Source organism: Pogoniulus pusillus, unplaced genomic scaffold (assembly GCF_015220805.1).
Source record: "Pogoniulus pusillus isolate bPogPus1 unplaced genomic scaffold, bPogPus1.pri scaffold_193_arrow_ctg1, whole genome shotgun sequence".
Taxonomy (NCBI): Eukaryota; Metazoa; Chordata; class Aves; order Piciformes; family Lybiidae; genus Pogoniulus; species Pogoniulus pusillus.
Genome location: NW_026974622.1, coordinates 1 through 18,452, shown reverse-complemented (window position 1 = coordinate 18,452; position 18,452 = coordinate 1). Strand labels below are relative to the sequence as shown.

General features: G+C 66.0%; 1 protein-coding gene across 1 annotated transcript in view; it reads left to right on the top strand.

The window, feature by feature from the left end:
- UBA1 (ubiquitin like modifier activating enzyme 1) overlaps positions 1-16,968 on the top strand; it is a gene marked incomplete at both ends in the record, with an annotated part of 44,564 nt that extends 27,596 nt beyond the window's left edge. Inside the window, 4 exons of the mRNA XM_064141237.1 lie at positions 3,675-3,739; positions 11,085-11,280; positions 14,319-14,393; positions 16,744-16,968. Of these exons, the coding sequence (XP_063997307.1) occupies positions 3,675-3,739; positions 11,085-11,280; positions 14,319-14,393; positions 16,744-16,968 (561 nt within the window). The remainder of the gene's footprint in view (positions 1-3,674; positions 3,740-11,084; positions 11,281-14,318; positions 14,394-16,743) is intronic.
- Positions 16,969-18,452: the final 1,484 nt, after the last annotated feature.

Sequence of the window (18,452 nt, the reverse complement as noted above, 5' to 3'; positions counted from 1 at the left end):
ATCGCCTGTCTGTGACCCCTCACAGCCTGGCATCGCCCATTCATGCCCACCCTGAGCCTGGCACCCATCCCCTCTTCTCACCCCTCCCATTCCCACCTGCACCCAAATGCCATCAAACACACTCTGCAGGTACCTGGCACCCAGACTGGCACCCAGACTGGCATCCGCGCTGGCATCGCCTATCTGCGCCGCTCAGTGTGGCACCAATCCCATCCCCTCCTCCTCCTCCTCCTCCTGCCCCCATCCCCATCTGCACCCTCAAGAACTTCCCCAACGCCATCGAGCACACCCTGCAGGTACCTGGCACCCAGACTGGCACCCAGACTGGCATCCGCGCTGGCATCGCCTGTCTGTGACCCCTCACAGCCTGGCATCACCCATCCGTACCCCACCTGAGCCTGGCACCCATCCATTCTTACCCCTCCCATTCCCACCTGCACCCAAATGCCATCAAACACACCCTGCAGGTGCTTGGCACCCAGACTGGCACCCAGACTGGCACCAAGACTGGCATCCGCACTGGCATCCCCTGTCCATGCCCCCCAGTGTGGCACCAATCCCATCCCCTCCTCCTCCTCCTGCCCCCATCCCCATCTGCACCCTCAAGAACTTCCCCAACGCCATCGAGCACACCCTGCAGGTACCTGGCACCCAGACTGGCACCCAGCCTGGCACCCGCACTGGCATCGCCTGTCTGCGCCGCTCAGTGTGGCACCAATCCCACCCCCTCCTCCTCCTCCTCCTGCCCTCATCCCCATCTGCACCCTCAAGAACTTCGCCAACGGCATTGAGCACCCAGCCTGGCACCCAGCCTGGCATCCGCACTGGCATCGCATATCCGTGCCCCCCTGCCCAGCCTGGCATCGCCCATCCATGCTCGCCCTGAGCCTGGCACCCATCCCCTCTTCTCCCCCCTCCCATTCCCACCTGCACCCCAACGCCATTGAGCACACCCTGCAGGTACCTGGCACCCAGCCTGGCACCCAGCCTGGCACCCGCACTGGCATCGCCTGTCTGCGCCGCTCAGTGTGGCACCAATCCCATCCCCTCCTCCTCCTCCTCCTCCTGCCCCCATCCCCATCTGCACCCTCAAGAACTTCCCTAACAGCATTGAGCACGCCCTGGCACCCAGACTGGCACCCAGCCTGGCACCCAGCCTGGCATCTGCACTGGCATCGCATATCCGTGCCCCCCTGCCCAGCCTGGCATCGCCCATCCATACCCCACCTGAGCCTGGCACCCATCCCCTCTTCTCACCCCTCCCATTCCCACCTGCACCCAAATGCCATCAAACACACCCTGCAGGTACCTGGCACCTAGACTGGCACCCAGCCTGGCATCCGCGCTGGCATCGCCTATCTGTGCCACTCAGTGTGGCACCAATCCCATCCCCTCCTCCTCCTCCTCCTGCCCCCATCCCCATCTACACCCTCAAGAACTTCCCTAACAGCATTGAGCACACCCTGGCACCCAGACTGGCACCCAGCCTGGCATCCGCACTGGCATCGCGTATCCGTGATCGCCCCAGACTTGGTATCGCCCATCCATGCCCCTCCTCTCATTCCCACCTGCACCCAAATGCCATCAAACACACCCTGCAGATGCCTGGCACCTAGACTGGCACCAAGACTGGCATCCAGACTGGCATTGCCTGTCCATGCCCCCCAGTGTGGCACCAATCTCCTCCTCCTCCCCCTACCCCCATCCCCATCTGCACCCCAATGCCATTGAGCACACCCTGCAGGTAACTGGCACACAGGCTGGCACCCAGACTGGCATCCATCTCCTCCTCCTCCCCCCCATTCCTACCTGCATCCCAATGCCAATGAGCACACCCAGACTGGCACCCAGCCTGGCACCCGCACTGGCATCACCTATCTGTGCCCCCCTGCCCAGCCTGGCATCACCCATCCATGCCCGCCCTGAGCCTGGCACCCATCCCCTCCTCCCCCCCCCCCCCATTCCCACCTCCACCCCAATGCCATCAAAACACACCCTGAAGGTACCTGGCACCTAGACTGGCACCCAGGCTGGCACCCAGACTGGCATCGCCCGTCTGCGACCCCCCCACAGCCTGGCACCAATCCCATCCCCTCCTCCTCCCCCTGCCCCCATCCCCATCTGCACCCCAGTGACATTGAGCACACCCTGCAGATGCCTGGCACCTAGACTGGCACCCAGACTGGCACCCAGACTGGTACCCAGACTGGCATTGCTTGTCCGTGCCCCCCAGTGTGGCACCAATCTCCTCCTCCCCCCCCCCCCATGCCGATCTGCACCCCAATGCCATTGAGCACACCCTGCAGATGCCTGGCACCCAGACTGGCACCCAGACTGGCATCCAGACTGGCACCCAGACTGGCATTGCCTATTGGCAACCCCCCCCCAGCCTGGCACTCATCCCCTCCTCCCCCCACCCCTCTCTGCACCCCAGCACCATCAAGCACACTCTGCAGGTGCCTGGCACCCAGGCTGGCATCCACACTGGCATTGCCTATCTGTTCCCCCCCCTCCAGCCTGGCATTGCCCATCCATGCCCGCCCTGAGCCTGGCACCCATCCCCTCCTCCCCCTGCCCCCATCTGCACCCCAGTGCCATCGAGCACAGCCTGGCATCACCCAGCCTAGCATCACCCAGCAAGCATTGCCCACCCACCCCTTCCTGCCTGGCATCACCCACCCAGGCAGAGCCTCCTTGGCACACTCCCCATGCCTGGCACTGCACTGCCTGGCACCACGCCACAGCAGGAGGTTGGCATGGGGTAGGAGAGCCCTGGGCATGCAGAAGATGCCATCTGCAGGGTGCCTGGCACTGGGTGCCACTCTATAGGGTGCCATCTCTAGGGTGCCTGGCACTGGGTGCCACACTGGAGGGTGCCTGGAAGTGGGTGCCAGTCTATAGGATGGCATCTCTGGGGTGCCTGGCACTGGGTGCCACACTGGAAGCTGCCTGGCACTGGGTGCCAGTCTATAGGATGCCACCTCCGGGGTGCCTGGCACTGAGTGCCCTGTGTGGTGCCCCTCTGGAGGGTGCCCTGCACTGGGTGCCAGTGTGGTGCCCCCTGCTGCTAGTGTGGTGCCCACTGATGCCAGTGTGGTGCCCCCTGGTGCCAGTGCAGTGTCCCCCTGGAGGGTGCCCTGCACTGGATGCCAGTGTGGTGCCCCCTGATGCCAGTGTGGTGGTCCTCTGGAGGGTGCCCTGCCCTGGATGCCAGTGTGGTGCCACTGATGCCAGTGTGGTGCCACTGATGCCAGTGTGGTGCCCTCTGATGCCACTGTGGTGCCACTGATGCCAGTGTGGTGCCACTGATGCCAGCATTGTGCCCAGTGTTGCCAGTGTCGTGCCCCCTGATGCCAGTGTGGTGCCAGTGATGCCAGTGTGGTGCCCCTGATGCCAGTGTGGTGCCACTGATGCCAGCATGGTGCCCCCTGGTGCCAGTGTAGTGCCCCCTGATGCCAGTGTTGTGGCAAGTGTAGCCAGTGTGGTGCCCCTGATGCCAGTGTGGTGCCACTGGTGCCAGCACGGTGCCCCCTGGTGCCAGTGTGGTGCCACTGATGCCAACGTTGTGCCCAGTGTTGCCAGTGTGGTGCCCGCTGGAGGTTGCCCTCCGCTGGGTGCCAGTGTGGTGCCCCCTGGTGCCAGGGTGGTGCCCACTGATGCCAGTCTCCCCGCAGTGGGCACGGGACGAGTTCGAAGGCCTCTTCAAGCAGCCAGCGGAGAATGTGAACCAGTACCTGACGTGGGTACCCCTGGGGTGGGCATGGGTGGGCATGGGGTGGGCACAGGCAGGGACCTCCTCCCCCCCCCCAGCTGCCAGCTGCAGCTCTGCCTGCTGGGCACCTCCCCTGCCTTCTGCCTGGCACCTCTGGGTGCTGCCAGGCAGCCTCTGGCGCGCCCCAGTGCCAGCCTGGTGGCACTGCCTGGCATCTGTGCCTGCTAGGTGCCACCCTTAGCTGCCACCTGCCACCTTTAGGTGCCATCTGCCACCCTTAACTGCCACCCCACTACCCTTAAGTGCCCTCTGCTCCTCCTGGGTGCCACCCTGCCAACCTGTGCCCCTCCCCATGTCCCCCATGCCCACCTGGCTGCCCCTCATGCCCCTCCCTGTGCCCCCTCTGCCCAGATGGCTACCCCTCTGTGCCCACCAAAGTGCCCCTCATGCCCCTCCCCATGCTCCCCGTGCCCACCCGACTGCCCCCTGTGCCCACCACCACACTCCTGTGCCCCTCCCCATGCTCCCTGTGCCTGCTGAGGTGCCCCTTATGGCCCTCCCCGTGCCCCTGTGCCCATGTCTGTGCCCCCTGTGCCTGCTGTGCCCATGCCCACCTTGTGCCCATGCCCCCTGTGCCCCTGTGCCCATCCCCATGCCCCCTGTGCCCGCAGGGACCCTCGCTTCCTGAAGTGCATGCTGGGCACACCCCTGTGCCTATTCCCATGCCACCCTGTGCCCACGTGCCCATGCCCCTGTGCCCATTCCAATGCCCCCTGTGCCCATGCCCATGCCCCTGTGCCCATTCCAATGCCCCCTGTGCCCGCTGTGCCCGCAGGGACCCGCGGTTCCTGGAGCACACACTGCCCTCTGTACCCACTGTGCCCATTCCAATGCCCCCTGTGCCCATCCCCATGCCCCTGTGCCTGCTGTGCCCGCAGGGACCCTCGCTTCCTGGAGCGCACAGTGCACCTGGCGGGCACACAGCCCCTGTGCCCCCTGTGCCCATGCCCCTATGCCCTTACCAATGCCCCCTGTGCCCATTCCAATGCCCCCTGTGCCCATGCCCATGCCCCTGTGCCCACTGTGCCCGCAGGGACCCGTGGTTCCTCGAGCACACACTGCACCTGGCGGGCACACAGCCCCTGTGCCCCTGTACCCATGCCCCTGTGCCCATGCCCCCTGTGCCCATTCCAATGCCCCCTGTGCCCATGCCCATGCCAATGCCCCCTGTGCCCATTCCAATGCCCGCTGTGCCCATGCCCATGCCCATGCTCACCCTGTGCCCGCAGGGACCCGCGGTTCCTGGAGCGCAGGCTGCCCTCTGTGCCCGCTGTGCCCATTCCAATGCCCCTGTGCCCATGCCCATGCCCATGCTCACCCTGTGCCCGCAGGGACCCGCGGTTCCTGGAGCGCAGGCTGCCCTCTGTACCCACTGTACCCACTGTGCCCATTCCAATGCCCCCTGTACCCATTCCAATGCCCCCTGTGCCCGTGCCCATGCCCACCCTGTGCCCGCAGGGACCCGCGGTTCCTGGAGCCCAGGCTGCCCTCTGTGCCCGCTGTGCCCATTCCAATGCCCCTGTGCCCATGCCCATGCCCATGCCCACCCTGTGCCCGCAGGGACCCGCGGTTCCTGGAGCGCAGGCTGCCCTCTGTGCCCCTGTGCCCATACCCATGCCCTCTGTGCCCATTCCAATGCCCCCTGTGCCCATGCCCATGCCCCTGTGCCCGCTGTGCCCGCAGGGACCCGCGGTTCCTGGAGCGCAGGCTGCCCTCTGTACCCACTGTGCCCATTCCAATGCCCCCTGTGCCCCTGTGCCCATACCCATGCCCTCTGTGCCCATGCCCATGCCCCCTGTGCCCGCTGTGCCCGCAGGGACCCACGGTTCCTGGAGCGCAGGCTGCCCTCTGTACCCACTGTGCCCATTCCAATGCCCCTGTGCCCATTCCAATGCCCCCTGTGCCCATGCCATGCCCCTGTGCCTGCTGTGCCCACAGGGACCCTCGCTTCCTGGAGCGCACAGTGCACCTGGCAGGCACACAGCCCCTGTGCCCCCTGTGCCCATGCCCCCTGTGCCCATACCCATGCCCTCTGTGCCCATGCCCATGCCCCCTGTGCCCATCCCCATGCCCCTGTGCCCGCTGTGCCCGCAGGGACCCGCGGTTCCTGGAGTGCAGGCTGCCCTCTGTACCCACTGTGCCCATTCCAATGCCCCCTGTGCCCATTCCAATGCCCCTGTGCCCATTCCAATGCCCACTGTGCCCATGCCCATGCCCCCTGTGCCCGCTGTGCCCGCTGTGCCCGCAGGGACCCGCGGTTCCTGGAGCGCACACTGCTCCCTGTGCCCCTATGCCCATTCCAATGCCCCCTGTGCCCATGCCCATGCCCCCTGTGCCCATTCCAATGCCCCCTGTGCCCCCTGTGCCCGCAGGGACCCTCGCTTCCTGGAGCGCACAGTGCACCTGGCGGGCACACAGCCCCTGTGCCCCTGTGCCCATGCCCTCTGTGCCCATACCCATGCCCTCTGTGCCCATCCCCATGCCCCCTGTGCCCATCCCCATGCCCCTGTGCCCGCTGTGCCCGCAGGGACCCGCGGTTCCTGGAGCACACGCTGCCCTCTGTACCCACTGTGCCCATTCCAATGCCCCCTGTGCCCATGCCCATGCCCCTGTGCCCATTCCAATACCCACTGCGCCCATTCCAATGCCCGCTGTGCTCATGCCCATGCCCCTGTGCTCCTGTGCCCATTCCAATGCCCCCTGTGCCCGCTGTGCCCGCAGGGACCCGCGGTTCATGGAGCGCAGGCTGCCCTCTGTACCCACTGTGCCCATTCCAATGCCCCCTGTGCCTGCTGTGCCCATTCCAATGCCCACTGTGCCCATTCCAATGCCCCCTGTGCCCGCTGTGCCCGCAGGGACCCGCGGTTCCTGGAGCGCACACTGCCCTCTGTGCCCCTGTGCCCATTCCCATGCCCTCTGTGCCCATTCCCATGCCCTCTGTGCCCATGCCCATGCCCCTGTGCCCATTCCAATACCCGCTGTGCCCATTCCAATGCCCGCTGTGCCCATGCCCCCTGTGCTCCTGTGCCCATGCCCCTGTGCCCGCTGTGCCCGCAGGGACCCGCGGTTCCTGGAGCGCACACTGCCCCCTGTGCCCCTGTGCCCATTCCCATGCCACCCTGTGTCCATTCCCATGCCCGCTGTGCCCATGCCCCCTGTGCTCCTGTGCTCATTCCAATGCCCCCTGTGCCCGCTGTGTCCGCAGGGACCCGTGGTTCCTGGAGCGCACACTGCCCCCTGTGCCCCTGTGCCCATACCCATGCCCTCTGTGCCCATTCCAATGCCCCCTGTGCCAGCTGTGCCCATTCCCATGCCCTCTGTGCCCATTCCCATGCCCTCTGTGCCCATGCCCATGCCCCTGTGCCCATTCCAATACCCGCTGTGCCCATGCCCATGCCCCTGTGCCCGCAGGGACCCATGGTTCCTGGAGCTCACACTGTGCCTGGCGGGCACACAGCTCCTGTGCCCCTGTGCCCATGCCCTCTGTGCCCATACCCATGCCCTCTGTGCCCATTCCAATGCCCCCTGTGCCCATCCCCATGCCCCTGTGCCCGCTGTGCCCGCAGGGACCCGCGGTTCCTGGAGCACAGGCTGCCCTCTGTACCCACTGTGCCCATTCCAATGCCCCCTGTGCCCATTCCAGTGCCCCCTGTGCCCATGCCCATGCCCATGCCCACCCTGTGCCCGCAGGGACCCGCGGTTCCTGGAGCGCAGGCTGCCCTCTGTACCCACTGTGCCCATTCCAATGCCCTTTGTGCCCATTCCAATGCCCCCTGTACCCATTCCAGTGCCCCCTGTGCCCATGCCCATGCCCACCCTGTGCCCGCAGGGACCCGCGGTTCCTGGAGCACACGCTGCCCTCTGTGCCTGCTGTGCCCATTCCAATGCCCACTGTGCCCATTCCAATGCCCCCTGTACCCATTCCAATGCCCGCTGTGCCCATGCCCATGCCCCTGTGCCCGCTGTGCCCGCAGGGACCCGCGGTTCCTGGAGCGCACACTGCCCCCTGTGCCCCTGTGCCCATTCCCATGCCCTCTGTGCCCGCTGTGCCCATTCCAATGCCCCCTGTGCCCATTCCAATGCCCACTGTGCCCATTCCAATGCCCCCTGTGCCCGCTGTGCCCGCAGGGACCCGCGGTTCCTGGAGCGCAGGCTGCCCTCTGTGCCCCTGTGCCCATTCCCATGCCCTCTGTGCCCGCTGTGCCCATTCCAATGCCCTTTGTGCCCATTCCAATGCCCCCTGTACCCATTCCAATGCCCCCTGTGCCAGCTGTGCCCATTCCAATGCCCCCTGTGCCCATTCCAATGCCCCCTGTGCCCATTCCAATGCCCCGTGTGCCCATTCCAATACCCGCTGTGCCCATGCCCATGCCCCTGTGCCCGCAGGGACCCATGGTTCCTGGAGCTCACACTGTGCCTGGCGGGCACACAGCTCCTGTGCCCCTGTGCCCATGCCCTCTGTGCCCATACCCATGCCCTCTGTGCCCATTCCAATGCCCCCTGTGCCCATCCCCATGCCCCTGTGCCCACTGTGCCCGCAGGGACCCGCGGTTCCTGGAGCGCAGGCTGCCCTCTGTACCCACTGTGCCCATTCCAATGCCCCCTGTGCCCATTCCAGTGCCCCCTGTGCCCATGCCCATGCCCATGCCCCCCCTGTGCCCGCAGGGACCCGCGGTTCCTGGAGCGCAAGCTGCCCTCTGTACCCACTGCGCCCATTCCCATGCCCTTTGTGCCCATTCCAATGCCCCCTGTACCCATTCCAGTGCCCCCTGTGCCCATGCCCATGCCCATGCCCACCCTGTGCCCGCAGGGACCCGCGGTTCCTGGAGCGCACGCTGCCCTCTGTACCCACTGTGCCCATTCCCATGCCCTCTGTGCCCGCTGTGCCCATTCCAATGCCCCCTGTGCCCATTCCAGTGCCCCCTGTGCCCATGCCCATGCCCCTGTGCCTGCTGTGCCCGCAGGGACCCGCGGTTCCTGGAGCGCACGCTGCCCTCTGTGCCCCTGTGCCCATTCCCATGCCCTCTGTGCCCTTTGTGCCCATTCCAATGCCCCCTGTGCCCATTCCAATGCCCCCTGTGCCCATGCCCATGCCCACCCTGTGCCCGCTGTGCCCGCAGGGACCCGCGGTTCCTGGAGCACACGCTGCCCTCTGTACCCACTGTGCCCATTCCAATGCCCCCTGTGCCCATTCCAATGCCCCCTGTGCCCATTCCAGTGCCCCCTGTGCCCATTCCAATGCCCCCTGTGCCTGCTGTGCCCGCAGGGACCCACGGTTCCTGGAGCGCAGGCTGCCCTCTGTGCCCCTGTGCCCATTCCCATGCCCTCTGTGCCCGCTGTGCCCATTCCAATGCCCACTGTGCCCATTCCAATGCCCCCTGTACCCATTCCAATGCCCCCTGTGCCCATGCCCATGCCCCTGTGCCCGCTGTGCCCGCAGGGACCCGCGGTTCCTGGAGCACACGCTGCCCTCTGTACCCACTGTGCCCATGCCCATGCCCCTGTGCCCGCTGTGCCCGCAGGGACCCGCGGTTCCTGGAGCACACGCTGCCCTCTGTACCCACTGTGCCCATTCCAATGCCCTTTGTGCCCATTCCAATGCCCCCTGTACCCATTCCAGTGCCCCCTGTGCCCATGCCCATGCCCATGCCCACCCTGTGCCCGCAGGGACCCGCGGTTCCTGGAGCGCAGGCTGCCCTCTGTACCCCCTGTGCCCATTCCAGTGCCCTTTGTGCCCATTCCAATGCCCCCTGTACCCATTCCAGTGCCCCTGTGCCCATGCCCATGCCCCCTGTGCCCGCTGTGCCCGCAGGGACCCGCGGTTCCTGGAGCGCACGCTGCCCTCTGTACCCACTGTGCCCATTCCAATGCCCCCTGTACCCATTCCAGTGCCCCCTGTGCCCATGCCCATGCCCATGCCCACCCTGTGCCCGCAGGGACCCGCGGTTCCTGGAGCGCAGGCTGCCCTCTGTACCCACTGTGCCCATTCCAATGCCCCCTGTGCCCGCTGTGCCCATTCCAATGCCCACTGTGCCCATTCCAATGCCCCCTGTGCCCGCTGTGCCCGCAGGGACCTGCGGTTCCTGGAGCACACGCTGCCCTCTGTACCCACTGTGCCCATTCCAGTGCCCCCTGTGCCCATTCCAATGCCCCCTGTGCCCGCTGTGCCCGCAGGGACCCGCGGTTCCTGGAGCGCAGGCTGCCCTCTGTACCCACTGCGCCCATTCCAATGCCCTTTGTGCCCATTCCAGTGCCCCCTGTGCCCATGCCCATGCCCATGCCCACCCTGTGCCCGCAGGGACCCGCGGTTCCTGGAGCGCAGGCTGCCCTCTGTACCCACTGTGCCCATTCCAATGCCCTTTGTGCCCATTCCAATGCCCCCTGTACCCATTCCAGTGCCCCCTGTGCCCATGCCCATGCCCACCCTGTGCCCGCAGGGACCCGCGGTTCCTGGAGCACAGGCTGCCCTCTGTACCCACTGTGCCCATTCCAATGCCTGCTGTGCCCATTCCAGTGCCCCTGTGCCCATTCCAGTGCCCCCTGTGCCCATGCCCATGCCCCCTGTGCCCGCTGTGCCCGCAGGGACCTGCGGTTCCTGGAGCACACGCTGCCCTCTGTACCCACTGTGCCCATTCCAGTGCCCCCTGTGCCCATTCCAATGCCCCCTGTGCCCGCTGTGCCCGCAGGGACCCGCGGTTCCTGGAGCGCAGGCTGCCCTCTGTACCCACTGCGCCCATTCCAATGCCCTTTGTGCCCATTCCAGTGCCCCCTGTGCCCATGCCCATGCCCATGCCCACCCTGTGCCCGCAGGGACCCGCGGTTCCTGGAGCGCAGGCTGCCCTCTGTACCCACTGTGCCCATTCCAATGCCCTTTGTGCCCATTCCAATGCCCCCTGTACCCATTCCAATGCCCCCTGTGCCCATCCCCATGCCCACCCTGTGCCCGCTGTGCCCGCAGGGACCCGCGGTTCCTGGAGCACACGCTGCCCTCTGTACCCACTGTGCCCATTCCAATGCCCTTTGTGCCCATTCCAATGCCCCCTGTGCCCATTCCAATGCCCCCTGTACCCATTCCAGTGCCCCCTGTGCCCATTCCAATGCCCCCTGTACCCATTCCAGTGCCCCCTGTGCCCATGCCCATGCCCATGCCCACCCTGTGCCCGCAGGGACCCGCGGTTCCTGGAGCGCAGGCTGCCCTCTGTGCCTGCTGTGCCCATTCCAATGCCCACTGTGCCCATTCCAATGCCCCCTGTACCCATTCCAATGCCCGCTGTGCCCATCCCCATGCCCCCTGTGCCCGCTGTGCCCGCAGGGACCCGCGGTTCCTGGAGCGCACGCTGCGCCTGGCGGGCACTCAGCCGCTGGAGGTGCTGGAGGCAGTGCAGCGCAGCCTGGCAGCGGAGCGCCCGCGGGGCTGGCACGACTGCGTGGCATGGGCCTGCCGCCACTGGCACCGCCAGTACAGCAACAACATCCGCCAGCTGCTGCACAACTTCCCCCCGGGCCAGGTCTGTGCCAGCCTGGGGGTGCCAGGGCGGGGCACGGGGAGGGGGGTAGGGGCACGGGGAAGGGGGTGGGGAGGGCTTTAGGGTGGGTTGGTGCCAGTCTGGGGGTGCCAGGGGGAGCCTAAGGGGAGTGGGAGTGTGGTAGGGAGAGACTTAGAGTGGGTTGATGCCAGGGGGTGCCCAGGCAGGGGGGGTGAGGAGAGCTTTAGGGTGGGTTGGTGCCAGCCTGGGGTGCCCAGGGAGGGAGGGAGGGAGAGCTTTAGAGTGGGTTGGTGCCAGTCTGGGGGTGCCAGGGGGAGCCTAAGGGGAGTGGATGCTCAGGGAGGGTGGTAGGGAGGGCTTTAGGGTGGGTTGGTGCCAGCCTGGGGTGCCAGGGCGGGGCACGGGGAGAGGGGTGGGGGCACGGGGAGGGGGGTGGGGAGGGCTTTAGGGTGGGTTGGTGCCAGTCTGGGGGTGCCAGGGGGAGCCTAAGGGGAGTGGGTGCCCAGGGAGGGTGGTAGGGAGGGCTTTAGAGTGGGTTGGTGCCAGCCTGGGGTGCCAGGGCGGGGCACGGGGAGAGGGGTGGGGGCACGGGGAAGGGGGTGGGGAGGGCTTTAAAGAGGGTTGGTGCCAATCTGGGGGTGCCAGGGGGAAGCCTCAAGGGGGGTTGAGTGGGTGGGTGCCCAGGGAGGGTGGTAGGGAGAGCTTTAGAGTGGGTTGGTGCCAGCCTGGGGTGCCAGGGCAGGGCACAGGGAGGGGGCTGTGGGCACAGGGAGACGGGTAGGGAGGGCTTTAGGGTGGGTTGGTGCCAGCCCGGGGTGCCCAGGGAGGGGGTAGGGAGGGCTTTAGGGTGAGTTGGTGCCAGTCTGAGGGTGCCAGGGGGAGCCTAAGGGGAGTGGGAGTGTGGTAGGGAGACTTAGGGTGGGTTGGTGCCAGGGGGTGCCCAGGCAGGGGGGGTAGGGAGGGCTTTAAAGAGGGTTGGTGCCAGTCTGGGGGTGCCAGGGGGAGCCTAAGGGGAGTGGGTGCCCAGGGAGGGTGGTAGGGAGGGCTTTAGGGTGGATTGGTGCCAGTCTGGGGGTGCCAGGGGGAAGCCTCAGGGGGGTTGGGTGGGTGGGTGCCCAGGCAGGGGGGTGAGGAGGGCTTTAGGGTGGGTTGGTGCCAGTCTGGGGGTGCCAGGGGGAGCCTAAGGGGAGTGGGAGTGTGGTAGGGAGAGACTTAGGGTGGGTTGGTGCCAGGGGGTGCCCAGGCAGGGGGGGTGGGGAGGGCTTTAAAGAGGGTTGGTGCCAGTCTGGGGGTGCCAGGGGGAGCCTAAGGGGAGTGGGTGCCCAGGGAGGGTGGTAGGGAGGGCCTTAGGGTGGGTTGGTGCCAGCCTGGGGTGCCAGGGCAGGGCACGGGGAGAGGGGTAGGGGCACGGGGAGGGGGGTGGGGAGGGCTTTAGGGTGGGTTGGTGCCAGTCTGGGGGTGCCAGGGAGAGCCTAAGGGGAGTGGGAGTGTGGTAGGGAGAGACTTAGGGTGGGTTGGTGCCAGTCTGGGGGTGCCAGGGGGAGCCTAAGGGGAGTGGGTGCCCAGGGAGGGTGGTAGGGAGGGCTTTAGGGTGGGTTGGTGCCAGTCTGGGGGTGCCAGGGGGAGCCTAAGAGGAGTGGGTGCCCAGGGAGTGTGGTAGGGACAGCTTTAGGGTGGGTTGATGCCAGGGGGTGCCCAGGCAGGGGGGGTGAGGAGAGCTTTAGGGTGGGTTGGTGCCAGCCTGGGGATGCCAGGGGGAGCCTAAGGGGAGTGGATGCTCAGGGAGAGGGGGAGGGAGAGCATTAGAGTGGGTTGGTGCCACCTGGGGTGCCAGGGTGGGGCACAGGGAGGGAGCTGGGGGCACAGGGAGAGGGGTAGGGAGGGCTTTAGGGTGGGTTGGTGCCAGTCTGGGGGTGCCAGGGGGAGCCTAAGGGGAGTGGGAGTGTGGTAGGGAGAGACTTAGGGTGGGTTGGTGCCAGGGGGTGCCCAGGCAGGGGGGGTGGGGAGGGCTTTAAAGAGGGTTGGTGCCAGTCTGGGGGTGCCAGGGGGAGCCTAAGGGGAGTGGGTGCCCAGGGAGGGTGGTAGGGAGGGCTTTAGGGTGGATTGGTGCCAGTCTGGGGGTGCCAGGGGGAGCCTAAGAGGAGTGGGTGCCCAGGCAGTGTGGTAGGGACAGCTTTAGGGTGGGTTGATGCCAGGGGGTGCCCAGGCAGGGGGGGTGAGGAGAGCTTTAGGGTGGGTTGGTGCCAGCCTGGGGTGCCCAGGGAGGGAGGGAGGGAGGGCTTTAGGGTGGGTTGGTGCCAATCTGGGGATGCCAGGGGGAGCCTAAGGGAAGTGGGTGCCCAGGGAGGGTGGTAGGGAGAGCCTTAGAGTGGGTTGGTGCCAGCTGCAGGGGTGCCAAGGGGAGCCTAAGGGGAGTGGGTGCCCAGGGAGGGTGGTAGGGAGAGCATTAGAGTGGGTTGGTGCCACCTGGGGTGCCAGGGCAGGGCACAGGGAGGGGGCTGGGGGCACAGGGAGAGGGGTAGGGAGGGCTTTAGGGTGGGTTGGTGCCAGTCTGGGGGTGCCAGGTGGGGGCTGGGTGGGGTGGGAAGGTGGTAGGGAGAGCTTTAGGGTGGGTTGGTGCCAGGGGGTGCCCAGGCAGGGGGGTGGGGAGGGCTTTAGGGTGGGTTGGTGCCAGTCTGGGGGTGCCAGGGGGAGCCTAAGGGGTGTGGGTGCCCAGGGAGGGAGGGAGGGAAAGACGTGGAGTGGGTTGGTACCAGCCTGGGGTGCCAGGGGGAGGCCCAGGGAGGGTGGTAGGGAGGGCTTTAGGGTGGGTTGGTGCCAGCCTGGGGGTGCCAGGGAGGTCGTTCTGGTGGGTGGGTGCCTGCCAGGGGGGTGCCCAGGCAGGGTGGCAGGGAGGGGAATAGGCTGGCAGAGGGTTGGGTGCCCACTCAGGGGTGCCAGGGAGACCTTCAGGCCGGGTGAGTGCCCAGCAAGGCTGCCAAGGTGCCCCTCGGGGCACTGCAGGTCTGTCTGAGTGCCCACTCTGTGCCCTCACTGATGCCCTCTGTGCCCCCTGGCAGAAAACCAGCTCTGGCACCTACTTCTGGTCGGGGCCCAAGCGCTGCCCTCACCCCCTGGTCTTCGACCCTGACAACGTGAGTGGGGCACCCAGGGGGGCACCCAGGGGGGCACCCAGGGGGGCACAGCTGCCTGCTGCTGCTGCTGCTGCCTGCCGCCCACTGGCTGCCAGTTGGGTGGTTGGCATCAGCCATTGGCTGCTGTTGGGGTGCCAGTGGGCGCCATGGGTCAGGGGTGGGTGGTTGGCATCACCCCCAGTGGGTGCCAGGGGGCACCATGGGTCAGGGGTGGGTGGTTGGCATCACCCCCAGTGGGTGCCAGGGGGCGCCATGGGTCAGCGGTGGGTGGTTGGCATCACCCCCAGTGGGTGCCAGGGGGCACCATGGGTCAGGGGTAGGTGGTTGGCATCGCCCCCATTGAGTGCCACTGCTCAGTCATGGGCATTGGCTGCCATGGGTAGTTGGCATCACCCATTGAGTGCCATGGCTCATAGCTGGGTGCAACTGCTCAGTGCCAGCTGGTTGGCACCACCCATTGAGTGCCACTGCTGAGCCATGGGCAGCTGGCATCACCTGTTGGCTACCACTGCTCATAGCTGGGCAGTTGGCACCACCCATTGGCTACCACTGCTCATAAGTGGGCAGTTGGCACCACCCATTGGGTACCACTGCTTGTTGCTGGGCAGTTGGCACCACTCATTGGGTGCCAATGCTCATAGCTGGGTGGAGCTGCTCAGTGCCAGCTGGTTGGCATCACCCATTGGCTACCACTGCTTGTGGCTGGGCAGTTGGCACCACCCATTTGGTACCACTGCTCATAAGTGGGCACTTGGCACCACCCATTGGCTACCACTGCTTGTAGCTGGGCAGTTGGCACCACCCATTGGGTACTACTACTCAGCAGCTGGGCACTTGGCACCACCCATTGGCTACCACTGCTTGTGGCTGGGCAGTTGGCACCACTCATTGGGTGCCAATGCTCATAGCTGGGTGGAGCTGCTCAGTGCCAGCTGGTTGGCACCACCCATTGGCTACCACTGCTTGTAGCTGGGCAGTTGGCACCACCCATTGGCTACCACTACTCATAAGTGGGCACTTGGCACCACCCATTGGCTACCACTGCTCATAAGTGGGCAGTTGGCACCACCCATTGGGTACCACTGCTCATAAGTGGGCAGTTGGCACCACCCATTGGGTACTACTGCTTGTAGCTGGGCAGTTGGCACCACCCATTGGCTACCACTGCTCATAGCTGGGCAGTTGGCACCACTCATTGGGTGCCAATGCTCGTAGCTGGGTGGAACTGCTCAGTGCCAGCTGGTTGGCATCACCCATTGGCTACCACTGCTTGTGGCTGGGCAGTTGGCACCACCCATTGGCTACCACTGCTTGTGGCTGGGCAGTTGGCACCACCCACTGGGTACCACTGCTCATAACTGGGCAGTTGGCACCACCCATTGGCTACCACTGCTTGTAGCTGGGCAGTTGGCACCACTCATTGGGTGCCAATGCTCGTAGCTGGGCAGTTGGCACCACCCATTGGGTACTACTGCTCATAAGTGGGCACTTGGCACCACCCATTGGGTACCACTGCTCATAGCTGGGCAGTTGGCACCACCCATTGGCTACCACTGCTCATAGCTGGGCAGTTGGCACCACCCATTGGCTACCACTGCTCATAGCTGGGCAGTTGGCACCACTCATTGGGTGCCAATGCTCGTAGCTGGGTGGAACTGCCCAGTGCCAGCTGGTTGGCATCACCCATTGGCTACCACTGCTTGTGGCTGGGCAGTTGGCACCACCCATTGGCTACCACTGCTTGTGGCTGGGCAGTTGGCACCACCCACTGGGTACCACTGCTCATAACTGGGCAGTTGGCACCACCCATTGGCTACCACTGCTTGTAGCTGGGCAGTTGGCACCACTCATTGGGTGCCAATGCTCATAGCTGGGCAGTTGGCACCACCCATTGGCTACCACTGCTCATAGCTGGGCAGTTGGCACCACCCATTGGGTACCACTGCTTGTAGCTGGGCAGTTGGCATCACCCATTGGCTACCACTGCTTGTAGCTGGGCAGTTGGCACCACTCATTGGGTGCCAATGCTCATAGCTGGGTGGAACTGCTCGGTGCCAGCTGGTTGGCACCACCCATTGGCTACCACTGCTCATAGCTGGGCACTTGGCACCACCCATTGGCTACCACTGCTTGTAGCTGGGCACTTGGCACCACCCACTGGCTACCACTGCCTGTTGCTGAGCACTTGGCACTGCCCCTTGAGTGCCCCTTGGCTGCCGCCTCCTGTGCCGCTGCCCAGGCGGTGCCCAGACGGTGCCCAGGCGGTGCCCAGGCGGTGCCCAGCAGCTGCTCAGCCCATGCCCAGCCGCTGCCCCCTCTGCCACCCTCTGCTCTCTTCCCCCCCCCCCAGCCCCTGCACCTGGACTACGTGGTGGCCGCTGCCAACCTCTATGCCCAGAGCTATGGCATCGCGGGCAGCCGCGACCGCGCGGCCGTGGCACAGCTGCTGCGCCAGGTGCGGGTGCCCAGCTTCACCCCGCGCCCGGGGGTGCGCATCCACACCTCGGACCAGGAGCTGCAGAGCGCCACTGCCACCCTGGGTACGGCCTGGGCACTGCCAGGGGCGCCGGGGAGGGTGCCGGGGGGGGGTTGGAGGGCGCCAAGGGGGTGCTGGAGGGCATCTGTGGGTGCCGAAGGGGCATCGGAGGGTGCCAAGGGGGTGTTGGAAGGTGCCAAGGAGGTGTTGGAGGGTGCCAAGGGGGTGTTGGAGGGCATTTATGGGTGCCAAGGGGGTGTTGGAGGGTGCCAAGGGGGTGCTGGAGGGCATCTGTGGGTGCCGAAGGGGCAGTGGAGGGTGCCAAGGGGGTGCTGGAAGGCATTTATGGGTGCCAAGGGGGTGTTGGAGGGTGCCAAGGGGGTGTTGGAAGGTGCCAAGGGGGTGTTGGAGGGCATCTATGGGTGCCAAAGGGGCGTTGGAGGGTGCCAAGGGCATGTTGGAGGGCATCTGTGGGTGCCAAAGGGGCAGTGGAGGGTGCCAAGGGGGTGCTGGAAGGCATCTGTGGGTGCCAAAGGGGCATTGGAGGGTGCCAAGGGGACGTTGGAGGGCGTTTATGGGTGCCAAGGGGGTGTTGGAGGGCGATTATGGGTGCCAAGAGGATGTTGGAGGGTGCCAGGGGGGTGTAGGAGGGTGCCAGGTGCGGGTGCCCAGCTTCACCCCGCGCCCGGGGGTGGCATCCACACCTCGGACCAGGAGCTGCAGAGCGCCAGTGCCACCCTGGGTACGGCCTGGGCACTGCCAGGGGCGCCGGGGAGGGTGCCAGGGGGGTGTTGGAGGGTGCCAAGGGGGTGCTGGAGGGCATCTGTGGGTGCCGAAGGGGCATCGGAGGGTGCCAAGGGGGTGCTGGAAGGCATTTATGGGTGCCAAGGGGGTGTTGGAGGGTGCCAAGGGGGTGTTGGAGGGTGCCAAGGGGGTGTTGGAAGGTGCCAAGGGGGTGTTGGAGGGCATCTGTGGGTGCCAAAGGGGCAGTGGAGGGTGCCAAGGGGGTGTTGGAAGGTGCCAAGGAGGTGTTGGAGGGCATCTATGGGTGCCAAGGGGGTGTCAGAAGGTGCCAAGGGGGTGTTGGAGGGCATCTGTGGGTGCCAAAGGGGCAGTGGAGGGTGCCAAGGGGGTGTTGGAAGGTGCCAAGGGGGTGTTGGAAGGTGCCAAGGAGGTGTTGGAGGGCATCTATGGGTGCCAAGGGGGTGTCAGAAGGTGCCAAGGGGGTGTTGGAGGGCATCTGTGGGTGCCAAAGGGGCAGTGGAGGGTGCCAAGGAGGTGTTGGAGGGCATCTGTGGGTGCCAAGGGGGTGTTGGAAGGTGCCAAGGGGGTGTTGGAGGGCGTCTATGGGTGCCAAGGGGGTGTTGGAGGGTGCCAAGGGGGTGTTGGAAGGTGCCACTGGGGTGTTGGAGGGCATCTGTGGGTGCCAAAGGGGCGTTGGAGGGTGCCAAGGGCATGTTGGAGGGCATCTGTGGGTGCCAAAGGGGCAGTGGAGGGTGCCAAGGGGGTGCTGGAAGGCATCTGTGGGTGCCGAAGGGGCATCGGAGGGTGCCAAGGGGGTGCTGGAAGGCATTTATGGGTGC